The sequence below is a fragment of the Aphelocoma coerulescens genome, chromosome 5 (assembly GCF_041296385.1).
Source record: "Aphelocoma coerulescens isolate FSJ_1873_10779 chromosome 5, UR_Acoe_1.0, whole genome shotgun sequence".
Taxonomy (NCBI): Eukaryota; Metazoa; Chordata; class Aves; order Passeriformes; family Corvidae; genus Aphelocoma; species Aphelocoma coerulescens.
In genome coordinates, this window is record NC_091019.1 from 13,906,472 (window position 1) to 13,930,337 (window position 23,866).

The 23,866-nt window shown below is 59.2% G+C and overlaps 4 protein-coding genes across 6 annotated transcripts; all 4 read right to left on the reverse strand.

The window, feature by feature from the left end:
- Positions 1–17: 17 nt before the first annotated feature.
- On the reverse strand, positions 18–5,484 carry TCIRG1 (T cell immune regulator 1, ATPase H+ transporting V0 subunit a3). 2 transcript variants are annotated; one of them, XM_069016666.1, is made up of 20 exons: positions 5,464–5,484; positions 4,941–5,112; positions 4,594–4,672; positions 4,272–4,501; positions 4,089–4,183; positions 3,793–3,919; positions 3,632–3,714; positions 3,434–3,527; positions 3,151–3,363; positions 2,551–2,701; positions 2,334–2,473; positions 1,930–2,087; positions 1,762–1,852; positions 1,563–1,681; positions 1,173–1,386; positions 951–1,055; positions 767–877; positions 560–680; positions 302–473; positions 18–212 (listed from the first exon to the last, which is right to left on the reverse strand). In XM_069016666.1, exons 2-20 carry the CDS (start codon positions 5,055–5,057, stop codon positions 131–133), a joined length of 2,502 nt encoding a protein of 833 aa, XP_068872767.1. In that variant the 5' UTR covers positions 5,058–5,112; positions 5,464–5,484; the 3' UTR covers positions 18–130. The 2 variants fall into 2 exon arrangements, with proteins under 2 accessions (XP_068872767.1, XP_068872766.1); XM_069016665.1 differs by lacking the exon at positions 5,464–5,484 and having other exon boundaries at positions 4,941–5,354.
- Positions 5,485–7,112: 1,628 nt separating this feature from the next.
- On the reverse strand, positions 7,113–9,049 carry NDUFS8 (NADH:ubiquinone oxidoreductase core subunit S8). Of its 2 annotated transcripts, none has more exons than XM_069015911.1 (7): positions 8,975–9,049; positions 8,184–8,231; positions 8,041–8,103; positions 7,866–7,955; positions 7,614–7,786; positions 7,414–7,542; positions 7,113–7,331 (listed from the first exon to the last, which is right to left on the reverse strand). In XM_069015911.1, exons 1-7 carry the CDS (start codon positions 9,030–9,032, stop codon positions 7,200–7,202), a joined length of 693 nt encoding a protein of 230 aa, XP_068872012.1. In that variant the 5' UTR covers positions 9,033–9,049; the 3' UTR covers positions 7,113–7,199. The 2 variants fall into 2 exon arrangements, with proteins under 2 accessions (XP_068872012.1, XP_068872013.1); XM_069015912.1 differs by lacking the exon at positions 8,975–9,049 and adding an exon at positions 8,745–8,899.
- A 1,353-nt stretch (positions 9,050–10,402) lies between these two features.
- Positions 10,403–16,138, reverse strand: LOC138110738 (aldehyde dehydrogenase family 3 member B1-like). Its single transcript, XM_069015913.1, has 10 exons — positions 16,038–16,138; positions 15,724–15,892; positions 14,337–14,447; positions 14,127–14,247; positions 13,910–13,995; positions 13,625–13,706; positions 13,002–13,388; positions 12,646–12,812; positions 12,368–12,467; positions 10,403–11,202 (listed from the first exon to the last, which is right to left on the reverse strand). Exons 1-10 carry the CDS (start codon positions 16,136–16,138, stop codon positions 11,009–11,011), a joined length of 1,518 nt encoding a protein of 505 aa, XP_068872014.1. The 3' UTR covers positions 10,403–11,008.
- A 269-nt stretch (positions 16,139–16,407) lies between these two features.
- LOC138111247 (aldehyde dehydrogenase family 3 member B1-like) lies at positions 16,408–19,830 on the reverse strand. The gene is made up of 7 exons (XM_069016676.1): positions 19,692–19,830; positions 19,497–19,582; positions 19,219–19,300; positions 18,665–19,051; positions 18,318–18,484; positions 18,044–18,143; positions 16,408–16,958 (listed from the first exon to the last, which is right to left on the reverse strand). The coding sequence occupies exons 1-7, from the start codon at positions 19,825–19,827 to the stop codon at positions 16,765–16,767; spliced, it is 1,152 nt and encodes a 383-aa protein (XP_068872777.1). The 5' UTR covers positions 19,828–19,830; the 3' UTR covers positions 16,408–16,764.
- Between the last annotated feature and the right edge of the window lie 4,036 nt (positions 19,831–23,866).

Here is a 23,866-nt window from a genome sequence, read left to right on the forward strand (position 1 = left end):
CAATGGCAACGCAGAGCTGGGGGGAGCCACAGGAATGGCTTTATTCGCTGCCAAGGAGGCTCCAGGGATTCAGGGGGGGGAATCTGGGGTGCAGCCAGCGTTCCAAGTCCCTGTAATCTCCATGGCATGGCTATTCCCAGGTGTCCGGGGCGAAGGCGAAGGGGCACAGCTTGTACCCAGCACCCACGTAGAACTTATTCTGGAACTCCACCCTGGCAAGGAGAGGGGGGTGAGGGGCGCTCTGGGAGGTCTGTCACGCCCCCCAGACTCAACCAGTAACCCATCAGCTTTGGGGGCTCACCAGTGCAGGCGCAGGGCATGGAGGAAGGCGGAGAGCCCCTCCATCACCAGCAGGATGGCCACAGTCAGCACGGCAAAGGCGGCGAAGACGGGCACCAGCACCACGCCGCCCACGTAGCTCAGCCGCACGAAGCCGTTCCGCATCACCATGGTCCACAGGACCTCCGAGAGCTCTGGGAATTGGAGAGAGAGGGGCAGGAGAGGGGAGTGAGAGTCTGCCTGGCTCTGAGAGGGGCAAGGGGGAACCAAGGGGACTCACGGGCATGCGCCAGGCTGAGCGCCCAGAGCCGTAGGTAGGACGCAGTATTGGAGACACAGCCCAGGCAGTACTCGATGGTGTGGATTGCCTGGTGCATGAAGATTTCAGTGAAGTCCAAGTGCTGCAGAGAGGGAGGGGACACGGGACATCAGCAAGGGGCACAGACACCTCCATCCCACCACCCAAGCCTGCCTGGATGCCCCTCACCTTGGTGTCAGGGCTGTGCCCCCCGCTCTCCACGTCCTCCTTGGTGGCGTTGACGGAGTTCCCAGCCTCCTGCCCCTCCAGCAGCGGCTCCTGCTCCCCTGTGGACATCGGCTGCACCGCAACAGCACCAGCGGTGAGACCTCCCCATGACCCCCATGGAGCCCCCCATGGCCCCCAGCCTTACCGTCCTCGGGGTGCGCTGCCGGCACCACTGGTACAGCGGCGTCCCCAGGAGCAGGACGGGCACCGACGCCAGCGCCAGCACCACCAGCACCATCTGCACCGGCACCTGTGGCACAGGGACAGCACTTTGGGGCCTGCCTGATCTGAGAAGAGCCCCATTCCTGACACCCGCTCTCCCAGCCAGGGTGGGGAGTAGGTGCCTGCCAGGGCGGTGGGGTGGTACCTGCCCTGGGAAGAGCGGGAGGTTCTCGGCATTGGAGGTGAAGAGGAACATGTTGATGAAGTGGATGAGGATGCTGGGGGCCACCAGGGAGTCAGCAGCACTGAACTTGATCCACTTGTAGAAGATGAGGAAGACCAGGTAGCCAAAAAGCGCCAGGAGGAAAATCATCTCCGGGAGGAACTCCAGGACCAGCCGGTGCCGCTGCTGGAAGTGCCTGGGTGGGAGGACATCGGCCATGCTCAGCCTGTCCCTCCTCACCCTCGCATGTCCTCGGCACCCATCGAGGTGTAGGGGTACAAGACCCCAGTTGCCACCCCATCCCACCCAGGTGAGTCCAATCCCAGTCCCCTTGGCATGACCAGAGCCTGTGGGCACAGCCCAAGCACTCACACGTGGTTGAAGACCCCCAACACGACGCCGAAGCCCATGTGCACGATGCCCAGCACCACAGACATCTTCATCTTGAAGGAGTTGAGGAAGTTGAGGTGGTTGGTGGCCAAGCTCCAGATCTGTCATGAACAAGGTGGGTGAGACTCTGCACCACCCCAAAAAGGGTCCCACCTTGTTGTCATCCCCATGGGACACTCACTGGGTCGATCCCGAATGGATACGGCCCTCGGAAGACACCAGTGACATTGGGGTCCAGGGTGAGAGAGGGGTGGGTGGCGAGGTATGCAGAGCTGGGGGCAGAACGAGGGATGTCAGTGCCAGCAGGGAGATGGAGATCCGGGCAGGGGGCACAGGGGTGAGACCACACCTCCAGGAGGAGTGGTTGGCCATGGTGGCCACACTCCAGGCAGAGGGGAAGATGGCAGTGGCTTTGCTGAAGCACTCGTTGTAGATGAAGCCGGTGTAGATGGAGAAAGCGCCCATGAGCAGGATGAGGTAGCGCCCCTCGAAGAACATCAGCCAGATCTGGGGGGGCAAACACAGCTCCCATGTCCCACACCCCCTCCCCTGCCCCACGCCATTTCCCTCCCACACCACCAGCCCTGAGCCATATTGTCCCTGTCCTGAGCCACCAGCCGCACCCTGTATCATCCAACCCCATCCCACATCCCCAACCATGTCCCACACCTCCAACCCCCCTCCATGCCCCCAGCCCCATCCCATGTCTCCAACCGTGTCCCACCCCTCCATCCTGTTCCATCCTGCCCCCACCTCGTTGGTGCCCTGCTGCAGGCGGGGGCTGTCCTCGTACAGCACCATCCAGAGCGCGAAGAGGAACATGAGCAGCCCGTGCCCCACGTCCCCGAACATGATGGCGAAGATGAAGGGGAAGGTGATGATGGCGTAGGGTGCTGTGGGACACACGGACTGCATTACACAAGGTGTCCCCTCTCAGCCCTGGGCCTCAGGGGGTGCCAGGGGGCCTTACCGGGGTTCACCTCCTGGTAACTGGCCACCCCGTAGGCATCCACAATGCTCTGGAAGCCGGCGGTGAACTTGTTGGTGCGGATGAGGGTGGGGGGGCTCTCCGAGGTGGGGATGCGCTGCACGAAGCACTCCACACTGGAGCCACTCTGGTACTGTGGGAACAGCGCCCGGAACCTGACCCTGGCACCCACCCCACAACACCCCCCTTCCTGGCACCAGCCCCCAGGACCCCCTACCCAGCACCTGGAGCCTGTTCCTGGCACCCACCCAGCCCGGCACATGCTCCAGCATGATGAGGTGACATAGGGACACCAAGCGACCTCTGGCATGAGGACACGGGGACACTGAGCAACCCCACAACAAGGACATGGAGACACAGAACAACCCCTGGCACGAGGACATGGGGACACCGAGAAACCCTTGACATGAAGATGTGGGACACCAAGAAATCCAGGCACGAGGACATGGGAACACAGAGCAACTCCTGACACGAGGACAACTGAGCAACCCCAGAACAAGGACATGGATACACCGAACAACCCCTGGTGCAAGGACATGGCGACACCAAGCATGCCCGGGACAAGGACACAGAGCCACTCACGGATCCCTGGCGCAGGGCATCCTGCACTTGGGTGAGGTCCCGCACGGGGCACCAGACCTCGGCGATGAGGCACTTCTCGGTGACATCGAAGCTGCATTGGTTGAGGACGAGGTAGATGGCCTTCATCTTCTGCACCTGCACGCGCCAGGTGGGCAGCGCCAGCGCCACCTTGTCCAGCACCTGTGCCAGGTACTGCTCTGTCTCCTCCAGCACCTGTGGGCACCTGTGTCAGGGATGGCGGTCCCAGCATGGCCCCCACATCCCCTCACGATGCCCAGCTCACCACACTGAGGTCCTGGATCTGGCTGTGCAGCCCGGTAATGGTGTCTGTCCTGCTGGCCTCGCTCTCCGGGTACGGATACACCTGGCAGTGGAAGCTGGGACAGAGGGACATTGCCGTGTCAGGGCTCCCCAGCCCGGCCCCACAGTGGGGTCCAGAGTGGGTGTTACTAAATAAACCTCCCTGTGGGCGGACACTCACCAGTCCGAGATCTTGCGGATCTTCTGCCCAATCTGCTCACCCCAGTAGGAGATGAGGAAGATGACCCAGGTGATGCTCTCGCCCTGGGGACAGCACAGTCCGTGTCATTCCGATATCCCGGCCCCCACAGCTGTGCCAGCTCCCCCTAGGTGCTGCCTCACCGAGGCCGGGTCCTCCATGGGCTCAGGCATCTCCACAAAGGAGGCCACCAGGTACCCACGGCAGGCACGCCACAGCAGCCGCTCGAAGGCGGTCACTCGCCACGGGTGGATGACGCCGGCCACGAAGCTGCGGAGACACGGCAGGAGTGCTAGGATAGGCAAACCACTCCATGGCTGCACCACTGCCCCACAGGTCATCTCCAAGCCTTATCCCACAGCTTCCCAGCTGCCCTACGGCCACGCCGCTGGCCCAGAGCCCGTCTCCACCCCCCGCCCCACACCCTTCCCCCTCTCACTTGATCTTGCGCTCGAGGTGCTGGCGCAGGGAGGGGTCGAGGATGGGCTCACGCTCCGAGAGCGCCCGTGGCCGCGGCGGGGAGCCCAGGGAGGCCTGCGGCGATGCGGAGCAGAGGGATGAGCCTGGGGGAAACTAAGGGCCACAGCAGCACCCCCAGGTCGGCGGGGACCCCCGGACCCACCGGCAGGCTGGTGAAGCGCTGTCCCTCGCGCAGCACGTGCAGGTACTGGCGCAGGTCCCGCAGGCGGCCGCGCAGGGACGCGCGGTTCCGGGTGACCTCCCGCAGCTCCTGCGCCAGCTGCTCCGACTGCTCCTGCACCCGCAGCGCTTCCCGCGCCGCCGGCGCCCGCGGGCTCTCGGGACACGGCCCCGGCACCCGCCCCGCGCCCCGCAGCTCCTGCTGCAGGAAGGCTGAAGGGGGGACACGGTCAGACTAAGGGGCCGAGGGTGGCATCCCCCTAAGAAGCCCCCCAAAGTCAGCCCCGCGGCCCCCCGGCACTCACTGAAGGTTTTCTCCATCTCCTCGCAGCGCCGCACCTCGCCCACGAAGCGCCGCTGGAAGGGGCTCACTTTGGGGTTCAGCTGCGGGGTACAGTCAAGGCATGGCCCCACATTGGATTGGGGGGTTCAGCATCCCGGGGTAACAGGCAGCCCAGGCACCAAACCCACCCTGACCAACTTCCCTGTTCCCGGGGCACCCTAAAACACCCAGCTCAAACCCGACCAGACCAAACCCCCTGTACACAGAGCACCCCAAACCACCCTCCCCAAATCCAGTGCACCTAGGCCCACACAGCCGGACCCCCTGCATCCCAGACACCCCAAAACGCCCCCCCCAACCCCTACTTACGTCTCTGAACTCCAGCAGCCCGCGCTCGCCCAGCTCGCTGATGCAGCTGTAGGCAGAAGCCGACTGGAGGAAGAGCTGGGCCAGGCAAACCTCCTCGCTGCGGAACAGGGACCCCATGGCCCCCCAGAGACCCCCAGTCCGGCCCGGTGTGCGAAGGCGTCAGGGCACACGCCTAGGGATGGATGGGATAGAATGAAATAGGAGGGAATTGGGTGGGATGCGAATGAGGAACTGAGAGAAAGGGGGGTAAGGGCAGGAAAGCGGGACAGCAGGGCACAGGTCGCCCAGGGGTCTCGGCGACTGCGGCGACGGAACCGGGGTGTCCCCGGGCTGTGACCGTGGGAAACCGGCCCGCTCGGTCACACGCGGCTGTGCCCAGCACCGGGCTGGCAAAGTACTTTCGAAACCCCCCTTTCCCCTCCACCCCCCGCCCCATTCAGCTGCCTCTGAGTCAAGGCCAGCGCAATCCCCGCCCCGGGACCGCCCCGGCCGCCCCCCCGGGCCGGACCCGCTCCGGACCCACCCGCCCGTGCTGCCCCCCCCCGCCGCGGAGCGGGGCCGGGATCCAGCACTTCCTCTTCCCCAGGAAGAGCCCGGCCCCGGGGAGGGACCGAGCGGCCCGGCCCCGCCGCCCCCCGGGAACCCCGTTCCCCGGGACACACCGCACCCCGCACCGCGTGGGGAGCGGCCCCTCGGAGACAGGACCCCCGCAACATCCCCCCCAGGAGGATGGAAATGGGAGACACTTCCCGGAGCCGAGCGGAGCCGGGAAACCGCCCGCCAGTATCAGCAGGACCCCCACACTGGTGTGAACCCGGACTGCTAGCGAGTAATTAATTACTCAAAACAATCGCCCGTTTGTGCAGGAGCCAGGGTGCTTTGCTGGGGCCAGGTTGCCACCTGGAGAGAAGAGGTTTGGGGTGCTACTGCCCAATGTGCATGAAACAAAGGGGGTGAACTATCACTGCCGGCATCCTGCAAGGCGCGACGGTCGTTCTTGTGACGCTAATGGCCCTCCCTTGCACAACTCGCTCAGTTCTAATACTTCCCCTCCGGCACTACCGGCTGAGCTGCGCTGCCGTGAGAGGCAGCTGAGAAGGGATCACCGAGCATGAAAGACCCCCGAAAGCGCTCCCAGACTAATTTCTGATGCCTTTCACCGGAGGACTGAAACCCGGGCGTTTCCCCCGAGCCTGATCGCGTTTTAACCCATCGGACTTTGTGTTTTGTGGGCTTCTTCCCCCACCGCCGACAGATCAAGACCATTACTTCGACCAAGGGACAACTAAATTGCAGCAATCAAGTCACAAGATCTGCCAGCGGTGATTTGTTGTTACCCTTATCTTTTCGCTCTTTTTTTCTCTTTTCCCTTACACATTTTTAAAGTAACACTTCCATGCTTTCATATTGCTATATGACTGTAGATAGTTATGACCAAAACGGCTACATACCTGCTTTCCATTGCAACCCAATTGTTCTGAAATAAACCCTACACGGACATACAAACACTGATCATTAAGAGTCGTTCTACTCTAATCCACCCCTGCATTACTCTCACCTTCGGGGGGGCAGGTCCTAACAACGGGTAGCACCGGGATCTCCCTGCTGGAGCCACCAGAACACCTATACGGATACCACTGCAAGACCCCTGCCAGGATCACCAGGACCCCCATAGTGGTACCACTGTGAGACCCCTGCCAGATTCGCCAGGCACCCCATACTGGTACCCACACACCAGTACCACCAGGATCCCCACACCAGCACCACTGCGACACCCATACCAATTCCACCAGAGGCTCCCCCACTGGTACCATCGAGACCCTCTGCTGGGATCACCTGGATCCCCACACAGGCATCACTGGGACCCTCACACCAGTACCACTGTGAACCCTCTTGCCAGGATCACCAGGTTCCTCCCACCCTAGCTGCCCTCAGAAGCTGGAAATGACCCTCTGAGATTCCTAAATCCCCCCAGCACTGCCCCTCCATTCCTGCCTGCCCCCCCTCCACCTCCCACACCTTTCCCCACAAACCACTCCCAACTCCATCGTTGGTGCCAGCAGCCCCAGGACCCCCATCCGCCTCCCCAAAACACAACTACACACCCAGGGGTGGGTTCCCCCAAGGGTCGGGGGGTCTGACCCCAGCGCTGGAAAGGAAAAGACACAGTCATGGGAAGGGGCTGGCACCCACAGTGCCAACAGTGGGGGTGAACCCCCAAATGCTTTATTTGGGGGGCAGGCAGCTGCGCAGGGGCTGTCACCGGTACAGGTAATCAGCTTGGATGTTGGCTGCAATCTCGGCCTCCCACTTGTCGCCGTTGTTGAGCAGCTTCTCCTTGTTGTAGAGCAGCTCCTCATGCGTCTCCGTCGAGAACTCAAAATTGGGGCCCTGCCAGGGTGGGACAGAGTCACCCTTCAGGTCACCATGGCGAGGTAAGGGGGTCCCTGCAGCCCCCCCAAGCCCCAGTCACCTCCACGATGGCATCCACAGGACAAGCCTCCTGGCAGAACCCGCAGTAGATGCACTTGGTCATGTCAATGTCGTAGCGGGTGGTGCGGCGGCTGCCGTCGGCGCGGGGCTCGGCCTCGATGGTGATGGCCTGGCACGGGGACACCGTCACGGCTGGAGCCCCGGGTGAGGAGGATGAGGAGGAGGGGGAGGAAGGCTCACCTGTGCCGGGCACACGGCCTCGCAGAGCTTGCAGGCGATGCAGCGCTCCTCCCCAGACGGGTACCGGCGCAGCGCGTGCTCGCCGCGGAACCGCGGGCTCAGCGGGCCCTTCTCAAACGGGTAATTGATGGTGGCCGGCTCACGGAAAAGGTAGCTCAGGGTCATGGCCAGGCCTGCGACAGAGAAAGAGGGGTTACGGCATATTTGGGAGGGGGGTCACCCCACAAATGAGGAGGGTGAGTGAGGTCTCACCTCGGACAAGCTCGGTCCAGAGCAGGGTCTGGGCGGCACGGTCAGTGATGGATCGCATGTCCATGGCCGGCTCCCGGATGTTGACGTACTCTGTGGGAAGAGGGGAGCTGTGCCCACCCCACAGAGCCCTGGGATGGGAGCTGAGCCCCCACGGGGGTGGCATGGCCATACTCACTGTAACAGTCCCTGGGGGTGCTGGTGCTGAGCGGGCGCAGGGAGCCCAGCAGGGCCGGGGGGCCTGGGGAGGGACAGGAGGGTCAGTGGGGCAAAGATGGGGTTGGGGGTTCAGGGGGTTTGGGGGTTCCCAGACGGCCTCACCTGCACGGGCAGCCCGGTACAGCAGTCGCAGTGCTGCCATGGCCGGTCCTGGGGTGCAGAGGGAATCTCAGCAACTACCAGTAAGGGACTGGGGCAGCCCGGGGCCCCCCACTTCCCATGGGGGACACTGGCAGCCTGATCCCCCCCCTCCACTGAAAGAGACACAGACCCCCAGGCACCCCTGTCTCAACATCCCACAAGGGACCCCAAGTGCTTCCCCCAAGGGACCCAAGCATCCCGATTCCCTCAGCAACCCCTCTCTAGGGACCCAGGTATCCCGTCCCCCCTTGCAGCTCCTCTCTTAAGGGACCCAAGTGTATCCCCCAAGGGACCCAGGTATCTTGTCTACCCCCTAGAAGGGATCCAGCTGTTCCCCCGAGGGACCTGGGCATCCTGCCGCCCCGCGCCCCACCTCCAGGGGCACCCAGATATCCTGTCCCTTCCCACCCCTAAGGATCCAGCTGTACCTCCCGAGGGGCCCTGATGTCCTGCCCCCGCCAAGGAACCCACGTGTCCCCCCATCCCCGTCCCCAAGCCCCCTCCCCGCCGCCCAGCACCCACCTGAGTCCCCGGCGGGACTGATCCTTCCTGTCACCCCCAAAGTCCCCGCTCACCCTGCGTGTATCCCCTTCGGGGAGGGGGAGGCGCGGAGGGTAGCGCAGTGTCCGGGCCGACTCCTCTGCCCCCAGCGGGATCTGGGCGGCCACCAGACGCCACCAGGGGTGACCACAGCCCCGGGCCGCCCCCTGGGCCCCCCAAGCTCCCTCGGGCCCCCCCCCTTCCCGCCTCACCTGCCCCAAGGGCCCTCCGGCGTCCTGACCCCTGGCCGCCCCCGCGGGCACTGCGCATGCGCGCACGGCGGCGCGTCGTGGGCGGAGCGAGTGATGGCAGACGCGTTTCTCATTGGTGGGAGTCCCGCAATGGGCGGGAGGGCGGGAAGGAAGAGGGGACGGCGTCGTTGATTGGGCGGAGCGCGGCCGAGCTGCGCGGCGATTGGTCGGGCAGGAGAGGGGCGTGTCCGAAGGGCGGGCGGGCGGAAGCGCGTGTTTATGGCGGCGGGGCGCGGTCACGGTGGCGGCGCAGAGCCTCCCCCTCTTTCAGGGCTTCCCGAGCCCCCGGAGCTTTCCGTCCGGTTCCTGGAGCAGCTCGGGCCACGGGTGCCGGAAGTGCTCGAAGCTGGAGCGGCCCAGACACTCGGATTCACTACAAAGCCCAGCACCGCCTCTGGCGGGCTCAGCGTGAGCCCTGAGCCCCCGGCCCCAGCACAGTCCTTGGAGGCGGGCACGGGGGGGTCACAGAATCACAGAATGAACTAGGTTGGAAAAGACCTTTGGGGGACACCTTCCACCGGGAGGTGACATCAGGTCTAACCTATGACCTAACACCTCCTCATCAACTAAACCACGGCACCGAGTGACACATCCAGTCTTATTTTAAACACGTCCAGGCACGGAGACTCCACCACCTCCCTGGGCAGACGATTCCAGCACGCAATACTTTTTCAGTGAAGAATTTTCTTCTGACGTCTAACCTAAATTTCCCTTGGCACAGCTTAAGACTTTGTCCTCTCGTTCTGTCAGTTGTTGCCTGGGAGAAGAGACCAACCCCAACCTGGCCACAACCACCTTTTGGGAAGTTGTAGAGAGTGATAAGGTCACCACCGAGCCTCCTTTTTTCCAGGCGAAACGACCCCAGCTCCCTCAGCTGTTCCTCATAGGGTTTGTGTTCCAAGCCCCTCACCAGCCTTGTTGCCCTCTTCTGGACATTTCAAGCATCTCAACCTCCTTCCTAAACTGAGGGGCCCAGAACTGGACACAGCACTGAAGGTGCAGCCTCACCAGTGCCGAGTATAGGGGAAGAATGACTTCCCTGGTCCTGCTGGCCACACTATTCCTGATACAGGCCAGGTGCCGTTGGCCTTCTTGGTCACCAGGGCACCCTGCTGGCTCACGTTCAGTCGGCTGGTGACCAGTACCCCCAGGTCCCTTTCTGCCTGGGCACTGTCCAGCCTATAGCATTGCTGGGGGTTGTTGTGGCCAAAGTGCAGGACTCAGCACTTGGACTTGTTAAACCTCATGTTGTTGGACTTGGCCCATCTATCCAGCCTGTCCAGATCCCTCTGCAGAGCCCTCCTACCCTCCAACAGATCGACACATGCTCCCAGCTTGGTGTCATCTGCAAATTTACTGATGGTGGACTCAACGTTTCCCTTTCTCTACAAAACTGTCTTTATTTCAACTCCTTTGTCCAGTTCTCTCCATCCATCCCACCTGGGGGGATCCCTATGGGATTCAGCCATGACAAGCCACAGCCTAGCAGGAATGGGTACAACCAGCCCCCCAAAATGGAGCAGCATGGGGTGAAGGAAACTGGGCTCATGGGGCAGGATAAATGGGAACATGGGGCAATGGACACTGATACCATGGGGCAAAGAAAACTTGGGATCACAGAATAGGAGAAATTGGGAACATAGGGCAAAGGACACTGAGATCATGGGGTGAAGAAAACTGGGATCATCCCAGCTCAAGGATTTGTGATCAGGGAGTTGCTGTGGACCTTCTCAAGGCAGAGTATGCAATGAGGGGGACACAGGAGACCCCTCTGCTGTGGTAGAACCACCGGAAATAGAACTCCAAAGAGCCAGAAAAGGGGCATATGGGACTGGGATGGAGGGACATGTGGGGGTCTTGGGATGTTTGGGGTGAGCAGGGAGGTGAAAGAGAACCATATAGATATGGGGAAACACCTTTCATTGCACCTGGGCACCAGCACCAGCAGCAGGAGATGTGCTGAGTGGGGAGACTCCAAGTGGGATGTGGGGACCCTCAGAGCAGGGTACAGTCATTCTTACGTGTCACCTTGGACGTGGCCCGGATGACCCCAAATTTCTGCTGGCTGTATGGGGGGTAGCGCGGGCCATTGAGGGGCTCCCGGCCCATCCCGCGCTTCAGGCACCCGCGGCGGTGGGAGAAGGTGTCGAAGCTGAACTTCCCGTGGTGCATTCCCAGGCCACTGTTCCCTGGAATACACAGCACAGGACCCTGGTGGGTGGCTGGATCTGGCCATCTTTTGGGTCAAAGAACCCAAAATTAAGCCCCCAGCTCTGTAAAAGTGGCACCACAACTTCATCCAGCTGCTTTCCAAGCCATGGATGAGCTTCCCAGGGACGTGACCCAAAGAGGACTATGGAGGTGACCTAGTGCACACCCAAGTGGATGTTTAGACTGTTAAGATTAGGCTGGGAGGTGGAAAAATTCCCAAAAACCCTCTCATCAGTGGATTTCACCATTTCAGATAACATATTTAGCAACTGGAGGGGTGTCACTGATGAGGTGATGGCAGCAGCAAGTTGCTGCCACCAGATGAGCTTCAGATGAGCTTTCCTACCTCCAAAACATCCCATCCATGCTGGATCCAGCCCTGCTGCAGGCAAGACTCTGGGAGTGGAGAGGCACAATGACCAAGGTGCCTTTGATGAGGTGGGACCCAGCACCAAGGATGAATGTTGGGAGGTGGAAGCTGGCTGGCCAGGAACAAGCACAGGAAAGCCAGGCAGGGTGGCAAAAAATAAGGAAATCAACACATCATTTGATAACAGATGGGATAAAATTCCATGAGTCAGCCTGAGCCAGTCAGTGTTCCTGATAAAATGCCAGCCTTGGTTGGGGTGATGGGTTGGGTTCAGTACCTTGCACATCAGCAGCCCCAGGAGAAAGGGAGGTCACTGATGGCTCCTGGCCAGCTGAGTGGGAAGAGAGGAAAACAGGAGCTGGTAGTGGAGATCATCCCATCAAAAGTGGGTGTCTCCATCATGGAATCCCAGAATGGTTTGGGTTGGAAAGGACCTTAAAGATTATCCAGTTCCACCCCCTGCCACGGGCAGGGACACCTTCCACTAGACCAGATTGCTTCAAGCCCTGATTCCCTGTTTAAGCAAGACATTTCCATGGACCCAGAGAACACAGAGCTTGGGATGGGAAATATGGAGAAAAGGAACCTCAGGGGGCTCCATAGGTGTCCAGCAAAGCCCAAGAGCCCAAGGTGAAGCAAAGGGCTTCTGGAGGAGAATTTCCCTATGGACTACTGAGCCCTCTGGAGCTGAGAGTTCCCCCCAAGACCCTTCCTGACCATGGGTGGGATCACACCTGGCTCCCAATGGCCAGGATTGGGGATTTTGGACCTACCAATGCCTCCGAAGGGCAGCGAGGTCAGAGTCACGTGCATCAGGGTGTCATTGCCGCAGAAACCTCCGCTGCTCGTCCGCTCCAGGACCTGGTTCACCACCTGGGAGGGACATGAAGAAGATGGGACATGGGTCTCCCACCCCATTCCTGTACTTCTAAATGCAATCCATGCTCCCTAACTAGGGTGATGTGCTGTAAGGGAAACACTTGGAGCACAAACATGGCTGGATACAGCTGCCAAGGAGCACAGGGCATGTGTAGTCCTGGCTCAGCTCTACCTTGTCATTGGAGGAGAAGGCATAGACAGCCAAGGGCCGCTCCCGACTGTTGATGAAGTCGATGGCTTCATCCATGTTGGCAATGATGACGATGGGCAGGATGGGCCCGAAGATCTCCTCCTGCATGATGGGATCCGAGGGCTGCACGTCTGCCAGCACTGTGGGAGCTGCAGAGAAGAAACCCAAAAGTATCAGCCAGGCACAGAGGTCAGAGATGACACCTTGATTGTCCCCCCAGGACCCACCTCCTCTACAAAAGGACACCTGGCCAAGCACCCAGTTCCCATCATAATCTTCTCCAGACCCGAAATGTGCTGCATGCAGGGATGAAGATGTGAGTGACCCCCAAGCCTCACCGATGTAGCGCTCTGCCTCATCCGTCTGTCCCCCGATGGCCACACGCCCACTGCCCAGGAGCCTTTGCACCCGCTGGAACTGCTTGTCACTCACAATGCGGCCAAAATCCGGGGATTCTTGGGGGTTGGGGCCATAGAAATCATCAATGGCCTTGCGCAGGGCTGGAAGCAGCTTCTCCTGCATCTCCACGGTGCAGAGCACGTAGTCAGGAGCGATGCAGGTCTGCCCTGCGTTGAAGAAGCGGCCCCAGACCACACGCCGTGCCACATTGGCCACGTTGCAGGTGTCGGACACGTAGCAGGGGTTCTTGCCCCCCAGTTCCAGCGTCACCGGCGTCAGGTGCTTGGCAGCAGCTGTCATCACGATCCGCCCCACCGGGGGGCTGCCTGCGGGCAGGGAAAACATGGATTGAGGTGGGGATCCCACCAGCCATCGCACGGTTCTGGGATGTGGCACTGGCTCTGGTGGCAGACCTCAGATATACATCCCAGATCCTCCAGCAGATCCTGGCACCACATCCCCAACCCAATCCCTGCCTTCTTAGCAGGGGTGTCTGGAGGGAACCCCTCTTCCTCCTCACACAAAATCCAGGCAGGGCTCTGCTCTGTCCCATGGGACCTACCAGTGAAAAAGATGTAGTCGAACTTGTTCTCCAGCAGCCTGGTGGTCTCCGGCACACCACCGGTCACCACAGCGAAGCAGTCCTGCAAGGAAATGAGGAAGGTCCCCTCCCGTCACCATCTGTCCCCACCAACAGCATCCCGGGAGGCTGGGACACTAGCTGGACATGGAGGAAGGAAGCTGGGCAGCACATGGAACCTGAGATGGTGCGTGAGGCAGGCACAGAGCACAGCTCTATGTGTGCAGGGGTGCCCCAGCCATGCCACAGGGATGGGGAGTGTCCCACCTTGTCCAGGTAGCTGGGCAGCACTTCTGCCACGAGTCTCTCTGTCTTCTTGGATACCTCTGAGGGTTTGATGATGGCACAGTTCCCTGGGGGAAGACAGACAGGATGTTGGAGCTGTGACATGGTGACAGCCAGCCCTTCTGGGGATGAGGTGCCCTTGCCAGTGCTCAGTACTGCTGGGATCCTCTAAGCCAAGGGACTGGAAAGTTGTGCTCACCGGCAGCAATGGCCCCAATGAGGGGCACCAGGAAGAGCTGGATGGGGTAATTCCAGGGCGCTATGATGAGCACCACCCCGTAGGGGTCCTTGCGGATGAAGGCAGAGTCCAGCTGCATCGCCTGCGGGACACTCACCATGTCAGGTCCTGTCCTGCACCACCATCCCACCCGGCTCTGCCTCCCATCCTCTCTTTCCTCTTCCCGCTCACCAGAGTCCTGTCCACTTGCTCATCCTTCATCCAGTGGGACAGGTTGTTCAGGGTCTCATGGAGCTCATTCTTGCACAGGAGGATCTCAGATAATTCAGCTTCAAAGGGTGCCTGTGGACACCAAAGATCCAACATGTCACCTTGGCATATACTGCAGTGTGGGGTATGCCCAGCCCCTGCCCTGGAGGGATCTCTGCTGAGATAAGAGATTTTGCAATCGCCCAGCAGGACTCCCTGGAAAGGCAACCACTTCTTTGGTCACTTCGAGAAAAGACAGACCCACAGTCCTTTAGGAGACACTATGCAGATCCTCTGTAACCCATTGGCCTGTACCCATCCCAGATCCTCTGTAATCCATTGGTCCTTTACTGATCCCCTGTACCCCTATAAAAGCAAGCCCTCTGGCCCCTGTGGCTCAGAGAGGGTTCTCGTCCCTGGCTCTCCCCTTCGCCGGAGGGGACCCACAATAAAGCTGCCTTCGTGCAGAACCAGCCACACGAACCTCTCGTCTCTCTCTGGCCTGGCTTGGCCTGGAGGCTGCCCTGCAGAGCTGAGCTGGAATCACGAGCTGAGAATCACTAAAGAGCTGAGAGCCTCTGCAAGGGCCCTCCTGCCAGCAGCTCAGGGAAGACACTGGGCCTAAGGAAGGCGATTCCTTTTGGGACCATCTCCCTGAACCGGTCACCTCTTCCTGGGTCAGAGCCGCTGACCCTCATCACCAGCTGTAATACTGCAGCTCTTATCCCAACACTCCATAGTGTTTTGGCCAGGATTTGGTTTCTGGAGCTCTCTACATCCCATGCTGGATTTGAATCCCCAAAGGTGTTGGGCACCCCCTGTGTCTGCAGCATGAGGGTTTTAAGCACTGAATGCTTAAAAATAGGAAAAATTATGCAGATCCCATTCATCCGGACAACAGGAAGAATGGGGAGGGTGTCCAAAGAGACTAGGTTGGAGAAGACAATGAGCCCTGTGTGGTGTTAAAGCTCTGTCTCCAGAGCCAGAGGATCCAGGCTCAGAGAGCTGCATCCTGGGTGAAGCCCTGAGGGAGGGAAGGGGGTGACATCAGGTGGGAAGTTCAGGGCAGGGAGCAGGGACAGAAATCAGGGATTAACCTGCCTAGGGAAGAGGGAAACTGAGGCTGGTGGGTGTGGGAATGGCTATTGATGTCGAGGGGCTCCCCACAGCCCCCTCTGCCCATGGCAGAACAGGGATGGGCTCTGGACAACACTGACTGGGACATGCTTCACCTCAGTCTCCCAAATCCAGAGGCTGCAAGCCCGGGGCAGAGCCCAGGCAGGACTGGAGAATCCAATGAGAGGAGGAGAAAGCACCCCCAGCTGGGCGATGGGAGCCCCTCAGTCCTCCCGTTCCTGTCCCCTCTCACCTTGCCCAAGTCACAGGCAGTGGCTTCCAGGATGTGCTGTTTCTTGTCATCCAGGAAGTGTCCCAGGGCCTCCAGCTGGGCTATGCGGTATGCCACGGGCCGAGTCTTCCCGGAGAGCCAGGCTGCCCGCAGGTGGCTCACCAGCCCCGCAAAGGGGTTCCTGCTGTGGCTGCAGTGGTGTTAGAGGGATGCCAGCCCCATCCCCGCTCCCCAGAGCTCCGCACCGCCCCAACCCAGCATCCAACTGCCACTCCGGGGAGAGGATGGAGCACCAGGTCCCCTCCTGCCACCCCTCTGTCCCTCCACAGTCTCACCTTGTGGCATCACCATCCACACTCCCATTCCCACCACCACCCTCGGGGGCTCTCCTGGCCTCACTCTCAGGGAGCTGCGGGAAGGCAGTTCCAGTCTCCATGGTCCCACAGGTGTGGTGCGGAATGTTTGCGCTGAGGCTTTCAACCACAGCTTCCCTCTTCCCAGCCAACCGCATGGCTGTCAGCTTCCTGCCCTGCCCCTTGGCCGCCTGCCCCTGACCTTTGGCCGCCTGCCCCGCCACAACATCACTGCTGGCTCCATTCCAGCTAAAACTGCTTGGGATGGGAAACACCCCCCCAACCCTCCCAGCACCCCCCCAAACCAGAGGACGGCGGCACAAAGAGAGGCTGGGAGAGAGTTTGATGCAAAGTCTTTACTACAGGCAGAGTTACACAGAGCAAAGAGCAACAGCAAGGAGGGAGAGAGGTTCATTCCAATGGAAAAGTCTGTGTGAGGGGACATGGGGCTGACAGAAGTGCTTCTCCACCAGAAAGAGAAGTTTGGAGTAAGAAAAAGTTTTTGGTCATTTCAGCTGTGTCCTGGAAAATGGTTGGGAGTGGAGGCCACAAGGGTGCAGGAGGGGATGTCCATCCTGGCCATCCGACATGCTCCAGGCGAAGCAAAGGACACCATGAGGAAGTGAGGAGCATGATGAAGAGGGAGAGGGGGACAGTCCTAGTTCTCTGCGCCAACTCCGTGCTGTCCTCAGAGCAGGACATGGCAGCCTCAGAGCAGGGTGCAGGTGCCCCTGCGCTTCACCTCAAAGGTGGTCGTGAGGAGGCCCAACTTCTGCTGGGTGTAGGGGGGGTAGCGCGGGGTGTTGAGTGTCTCCAGCCCCATGTTCCGGTGCAGGCAGCCGCGGTGGTGGGAAAAGGTGTCGAAGGTGAACTTCCCATGGTATTTTCCCAGGCCACTGTTCCCTGGAACACACAGGACAGGTCCATGCTCAGGACGGGACTCTGCTCCTGATGATGCCTTCTCCAAGCATCAACACGAGGGAAAAAGATGCCTACAGGAATTTCTGAGCAGCACAGACATGGTGGAGGAATTCCATTCTTTCAGTGCTTCCTCCAGGTAGATGAATGCTCAGTCCAGCCAATCCTGCTGCAGCTCAGCAGTTTGGAGGCCCCAGCATCTCCTTTTTACCCACCTCCATTTATCTACACAAGCTTTGCTGGGTTCTGCAAGTCTGTATTTCCCTCCATGATGTTCCACTGTATCTCCCCACAGCTGGAGCTGTTCCACCTTCTTCCCAGAACTCTAAAAACCTGGAGCCACGTTGGCAACACCAGTTCTCCCAGTTCCTGTGGCTAGTTTAACTGGAGGTTAAGAGCCCAGTGACTTCCCATGGAAGCTTTGGTGCCATCTCACCCCAATGACTTCAGCCCCTTCACCTGCTCTAAAGTGGCTTCACCTGATAATTGGAAGTAGATGGTCTGAATCATTACCAATTAAGATAAGTTACAGAATGGGAAGTACCAAAAATTGTTCCCTGAGCCACAGGCAGGTGAGGAATTAATTGTCCAGGTGACTCAGGTGCCAGCCCCAACAGAGATGCTGAGCAAGGGCAGCACCAAATGAAGAGGTTTATCCCAGAAATATTATAGGGAGAGATCAAGACATGGGGAAGTATTCTGGGAAACAACATTCCTGTATTCCTGTATCCCTGGACCATGCTGCACCCACAGCCCAGGGCTGAGCGGCCTCACTTTACACCTCAGAAAGCAAAAATTGGTGCCTCTGGAGGCCAAAAATTTCTTCTCTGAGAAGGATTCCCAAGATCTCATAAGAGGTTCTCCAGGTTTTCCTAAGTGTATTGTTCCTACTATTTAGTCCTAAAAGTTGGCATGAAGGTACAACCTGGCTCTTGAGGGACTTAAAGGGATCCAGCCCAGCACCACACTGGCTGCAGGAGGAAGCTCGCCTTCCTCACCATGGCTCAGGCCACACCTGGCTCAGATCACACCTGGCTCCCAATGGCCAGGATTGGGGATTTTGGACCTACCAATGCCTCCGAAGGGCAGCGAGGTCAGAGTCACGTGCATCAGGGTGTCATTGCCGCAGAAACCTCCGCTGCTCGTCCGCTCCAGGACCTGGTTCACCACCTGGGAGGGAGCAGAGAAGGTAGATGAGGGACTTGCACTTGGCAAACTTTACCCAGTTCACCCACTGGATGTTCCCAGAGTGTTTGGGCTCTAAAGACCCTTCAAAGCATGTCCTGGAGCTCATGGAGGTGGTGCCTGACTTCCCTCCCCACTTTTTCTGCTCCACAGACACACCTTGCTGTCGCAGGAGAAGGCATAGACAACCAATGGCTGCGGCCGCGCGTTGATGAAGTCGATGGCTTCATCCATGTTGGCGATGACGACGATGGGCAGGATGGGCCCGAAGATCTCCTCCTGCATGGCAGGGTCTGAGGGCAGCACGTCTGCCAGCACTGTGGGAGCTGCAGAGAGAAAACCTGACAGCATCAGCTGGGCACAGAGGTTGGAGATGAAACCTCCCCTCAGGACCTCTTTTTAAGCACCCCTAAAACTCTTTTCCCTCTAGAGACTCCCCTCTGGATGAAGACTCCCTGAAAACCCCCAATGTGCTCACCAAGAGGTGTGTGACCCCCAAGCCTCACCGATGTAGCGCTCTGCCTCATCCGTCTGTCCCCCGATGGCCACACGCCCACTGCCCAGCAGCGCCCGGATGCGCCGGAACTGCTTGTCACTCACAATGCGGCCAAAATCCGGGGATTCTCGGGGGTTGGGGCCGAAAAACTCAGTGATGGCCTCGCGCAGGGCAGGCATGAGCTTGTCCTGCATCTCCACGGTGCAGAGCACGTAGTCAGGAGCGATGCAGGTCTGCCCTGCGTTGAAGAAGCGGCCCCAGACCACACGCCGTGCCACATTGGCCACGTTGCAGGTGTCGGACACGTAGCAGGGGTTCTTGCCCCCCAGTTCCAGCGTCACCGGCGTCAGGTGCTTGGCAGCGGCTGTCATCACGATCCGCCCCACCGGGGGGCTGCCTGCGGGCAGGGAAAACATGGATTGAGGTGGGGATCCCACCAGCCATCGCACGGTTCTGGGATGTGGCACTGGCTCTGGTGGCAGACCTCAGATATACATCCCAGATCCTCCAGCAGATCCTGGCACCACATCCAGGCAGGGCTCTGCTCTGTCCCATGGGACCTACCAGTGAAAAAGATGTAGTCGAACTTGTTCTCCAGCAGCCTGGTGGTCTCCGGCACACCACCGGTCACCACAGCGAAGCAGTCCTGCAAGGAAATGAGGAAAAAGTCCTCTTGTGTCACCATCTGTCCCCACCAACATCATCCCAGGAGGGTGGGACATCAACTGAGTGCAGAGGGAGGAGGTTCCGCACAGGGATGATGTGTGGGGATGGTGGGTGTGAGGAGGGTCAGGAACATCATGGCCAAGGAACAAGGGACAAGGACAAAAAGGGCTTCTCACACTGTCCAGGTAACAGCTCAGCGTTTCGGCAATGAGTCTCTCTGTGTTCTTGGAGATCTCCGAGGGTTTGATGATGGCACAGTTCCCTGGGGGAAGATGAACAGGACATCAGCACAGTGACATGGTGACAGCCAGCCCTTCTGGGGATGAGATGCCGGCACTTCCAGGCCCAGGGAACTGGAAGGTTGGGCTCACCAGCAGCAATGGCCCCAATGAGGGGCACCAGGAAGAGGTGGATGGGGTAGTTCCATGGCGCTATGATGAGCACCACCCCGTAGGGGTCCTTGCGGATGAAGGCGGAGTCCAGCTGCATCACCTTTGAGAAGAACATGACCTCAGCACTGCCTTCCCCACTAGCAATCTCTCTTCCCCGCTTCCCTTTTCCCAGAGCTTCCTTCTCACCAGGTTCTTGTCCACATGCTCATCCTTCATCCAGTGGCACAGGTTGTTGAGGGTGATGTTGAGCTCGTTCTTGCAGAGGAGGATCTCAGTGAAGAAAGCCTCAAAGGATGGCTGGGGACAGACATCATGGAAGTGTCACCCCAACACTGACCCCATCACTGAGCCTGTCAACCTAACACAGACCCCATAACCCCAATGCTAACCCCGCCACCCTAAGAGGCATCTCTCCCCTCTTCCAAACAGGAATAGCAGGAGAATCTTTTTAACAGAAATTTCCATCACCTCCTGTAACTCCCAGGGAATACCAGTGTCCCAGAATATTATGAAAATAGGTATTTGACCAGAAGGAAAAAAAACCCAAATTTGAACATTTTCATGGTATTCAACAAATTCCTGAGCTCAGCACTGTAAACTGGCAATAGAACCCCAAGCCAAGGGGACACCAAGCAATGTCACCAGAGCTCCTGATTGTGGTGCCAGAGGCATCATGACCACTTGGACATTCAAGCTGGAAGCAAAGCCCCGAGCTCCCTTCTACCACCAGTGGACAAAAATTGCATTTTTTAGTCTTAAGTTTAGTCAAAGTCTTAAGACCTTGACTAACGGGAAGTAGTAAGAACCATGGCATAATTAAACCCCTTGTGGTAGAGAAGTGGGTCCTCTCCATAGCCGCAGAGCACAGATCAGGATCATATCACCCTTGCAGGAGCAGAAGACACCAGGGATAGCCCAGCAGGCTCAGTGGAGCCTCTTCATGACTGTGGAGAGCAGGAGGAGCAAAGCTCCTGCACTGTGACATCATATTTTGGACTCCTCCAACCCAAAAACATCCCTGGATTGCAATCTTCCTCCCATCCCCACACCACTTTGGGGTTGGGAAGGCTGATTGCTGAGTCCCAGGATCTTCCACCATGAAGAGACCTTCAGGTCCCCAAAATGCAGCTGCCAGGAGGTGCGAGGACCCTCTTGGACCTGAGGGCTCAGCAGGCACATGAGATAATCCAGTGAAGCAACGGGGCTGTTCTCAACCCAGGATGACAATGGCATCACCAGGGTAAGGAAGATGATGGTTCATTAAGAATTTTGATGGGATACAAAGGTTGTGAGATAGGACATTAAGGCTGAGGTCATCCAAGTGCCACCAATCATCAGCATCAGAGAGGAACCGGTACCACTGGAGGTGAGACACCACCTCAGGTACGTAAGAGCAGGTGAAGTGTCCATCCAACTATGAGGGCCCAGCTGCATTACAAGCTCATTACTGGACAACCGGATCTAATTAGGCCTAATTAGGAAAGATGATGATGCCTATCAAAGCCTGGTTGAAGGAGAAGGACTCACCTCCAACAAACAAGGCAATTAGGAGCCTTGGGAGATGGCAGAATGTGGAAAGATATGGCTGAGGGCATGGGCCACTACACTGATGCCAAACAAAGAGGTGAGGGTCATATAATGGAATCCTGGAATGGTATGGGTTGGAAGAGACCTTGAAGCTCATCCTATTCCACCCTGTCATGGGCAGGTACATCTTCCACTAGCCCAGGTTGCTCCAAGCCCCATCCAACCTGGCCTTGAACACTTCCAGGGATGATGAGCTGAGACCAGTAGAATTATCCATGGTACGGATGCTCCTGTTTCGCCAGCAGATCATCCAGGAGCTCCTGGCATGCCACAATACCCCAACTCACATCCAGAGCCCTGCCCATGCCACCATGCCAGTGAAACCAGTCCCTTGGAGGCCCTGGGAGGAATGTGCAGTGCCAGCATGTTGCACAATGCCAGTAATCCTGGGCGTGCCGGGCTGGCCAGGAGCTCCCCAGGACGTTACCTCTGTGGAGGTCACATGGACCCCCAGGATGCCGACCAGAGTGTGAAATGCTCCCACCTCAGCTGGTCACTGACAGGCCAACAGGGCCTTTGCCTGGTTTCAGCAACAGCACAGTCCCTCCGCTAACCCCTGGATCTGCAGGGACCCAGCACTTATAGATGCACCAGCCTGGGAACACATCAAGGGGGAAGCAGGACCCCAAGGAAGGGACACCCCTATGCCCAGACTCCCACAAGGGTGCAATACCCAGACAAGGGCGTACGAAGGACTCCAAAGACGCAATGCCAGTGGCCCCCAATTCCCAGCCCCTTCTCACCTTGCCCATGTCCAATTCAGTGGCTTCCAGGATCTCCTGCTTCTTGTCATCCAGGAAGCGTCCCAGAGCCTCCAGCTGAGCCATTCGGTATTCCATGGGCCGTGTCTTCCCAGAGAGCCAGGATGCCCGCAGGTGGCTCACCAGCCCCGCATAGGGGTTCCCACTGCGGGGACGAGGGTGTTAGAGGGGACCCAGCCCCATTCTATCTTCCCAGAGCCTCATGTCATCCCAGATCCACGTTATCCCATCCCAGCATCAAACTGGAGCCCCAGATTCCCTGGGGACAGAGCAGGGAGTCCACACACACCTGTCTCCCTCGCTGCTGGGAGCAACTTAACACAGCACCATTCCCAGCAGATCCAGTCTTTTCCCTTGGGCCATGCTGGGATGTGGTGGCCCATAGACCTCAGACTTTTCCCCCAGCACCAGCCTGGGGTTCCTATCACCCTGGCACTGCCACAGCTTCCCCTGCTCACCTCCCTGTCTCCCTCCTGCCCCCGGCCCCTTGTTCTCACCATGGAGTGCTGCAGACCATTGGCATTGGCCCCTTCCCGATCCCGCTGCTTCCACTGCACCCAGCAGCTTTCCCAGGATCTTTGCCAGGATCACTGCCCGCGGTGCTGCACTTGCCGTAGCCCGGGAGCTGCTGCTTGGGGGGCTCGAGGGACTGCTGCATGCCAAGCTGTGGAAAGGAGCTGCCGGTCTCCATGGAGAGCGTGGTGACCCTGGGGAGAGACACTGTGGGGGTTATGCCAGGATGGAAGTGCTGGAGGTGCCGGTGCGATCCCAAGAGGAGTCACCTACGGCACCTTTGAAGGGCGGCTTGGTGCTCAGGGCCGTCCTGGTTGTGGGGTGACTCAGCCCAGGGCAGCTGCCGGAGGCCCTGGGAGATGCCTGGGATTCCCGGGATAATCGCCATCCTCTGGACACTGACCTACCCAGGCTGCCCTGCTGATGTAGGATCACCTATGGGGATCTCAGGGACAAGACACCCCCAAATCTGGGGGACAGAGCTGCAGCCCCCCATCTGTCACCCTCTCCCTCTCCATGCCCAGACACCCACCCTTCCTCGAGGGAACCCTCCTGTGCCCCACAGCCCCCACCAGCATGGAGGGTGCCAGATGGGTGCCATGCAGGGAGTGCCAGTTTTGGGGACCCCGCAGTGCTTACCTGGGGGCTTCTGTGGAAGCTGGAGGAGTGTGAGGCCAGGCAGGTACTACTGAGGCTCGGGGTGGGGGTCCCTAAATGCTGTGGGGCTGGGCCCCATGGCCAGGGGCGGGAAGGATTGGGCCCCACCTCTGTGGGGCTGGCACTGGGGACAAGGTCTAGGATGGGATGGAATGGGACCTCCCCCTTGGGATGGTGTAACTCACATGGCCACCAAACCAGCACCATGAACCTTGACTCATTTGAACCCCACAGACACCCCTCATCCTGCTCCCATGACCACCCTGACTCATGGGATTCCCACTGATACCCTTCATCCCGCTTCCCAAGGGTTCCATGATCAATAGACTCCCCTCATCCTGCTCCCAGGACCACCCCAAAGAAGGGCCCTTTGCCCCAGCATCCCAGGGTGGCTCCCATTGCCTAAGGTGTGGGGGATCCTCAGGATGGGTGTTGCCCCTGTTCCACTGCCATGACCCTTCTAGGGCTGTTCCCTGCGTATCCCCCCTATCCTGCAGGAACCAGCACTCTCCCAAGAATCTCATCTCAAGAATCCCCCACTACCGGCTGGGCCAGATCCTGCCCCGGAGATGTCACTCCGTCCGCCCTGCCCAGCACTCCCACCACCCTGCCCCGGGGCACCCCGCTGTGCCACGC

Bases quoted from the DNA above. Each gene is read 5' to 3' on its own strand.
- TCIRG1 (XM_069016666.1), bottom strand. From the start codon at position 5,057: ATGGGGTCCCTGTTCCGCAGCGAGGAGGTTTGCCTGGCCCAGCTCTTC. The intron at 3,364-3,433 runs GTGAGCTGGGCA...AGGTGCCCACAG, and splicing joins AGATCCAGGACCTCAGTGTG to GTGCTGGAGGAGACAGAGCA. The intron at 2,702-3,150 runs GTGAGTGGCTCT...CTGTTCCCACAG, and splicing joins ATGCCCTGCGCCAGGGATCC to TACCAGAGTGGCTCCAGTGT.
- NDUFS8 (XM_069015911.1), bottom strand. From the start codon at position 9,032: ATGCGCAGTGCCCGCGGGGGCGGCCAGGGGTCAGGACGCCGGAGGGCC. The intron at 8,232-8,974 runs GTGAGGCGGGAA...TCTGCACCCCAG, and splicing joins CCGGAGGGCCCTTGGGGCAG to GACCGGCCATGGCAGCACTG. The intron at 7,332-7,413 runs GTGACTGGGGCT...CCACCCTGGCAG, and splicing joins CTGTGGATGCCATCGTGGAG to GGCCCCAATTTTGAGTTCTC.
- LOC138110738 (XM_069015913.1), bottom strand. From the start codon at position 16,138: ATGGAGACTGGAACTGCCTTCCCGCAGCTCCCTGAGAGTGAGGCCAGG. The intron at 15,893-16,037 runs GTGAGACTGTGG...ACACCACTGCAG, and splicing joins GTGGATGGTGATGCCACAAG to CCACAGCAGGAACCCCTTTG. The intron at 12,468-12,645 runs GTAGAGCTGAGC...TGTCCCTCCCAG, and splicing joins CCTTCTCCTCCAATGACAAG to GTGGTGAACCAGGTCCTGGA.
- LOC138111247 (XM_069016676.1), bottom strand. From the start codon at position 19,827: ATGTTCTTCTCAAAGGTGATGCAGCTGGACTCCGCCTTCATCCGCAAG. The intron at 19,052-19,218 runs GTAGGTCCCATG...CCCTGCCCGCAG, and splicing joins CGACTACATCTTTTTCACTG to GCAGCCCCCCGGTGGGGCGG. The intron at 18,144-18,317 runs GTGTGTCTGTGG...GCTCCCTCCCAG, and splicing joins CCTTCTCCTGCGACAGCAAG to GTGGTGAACCAGGTCCTGGA.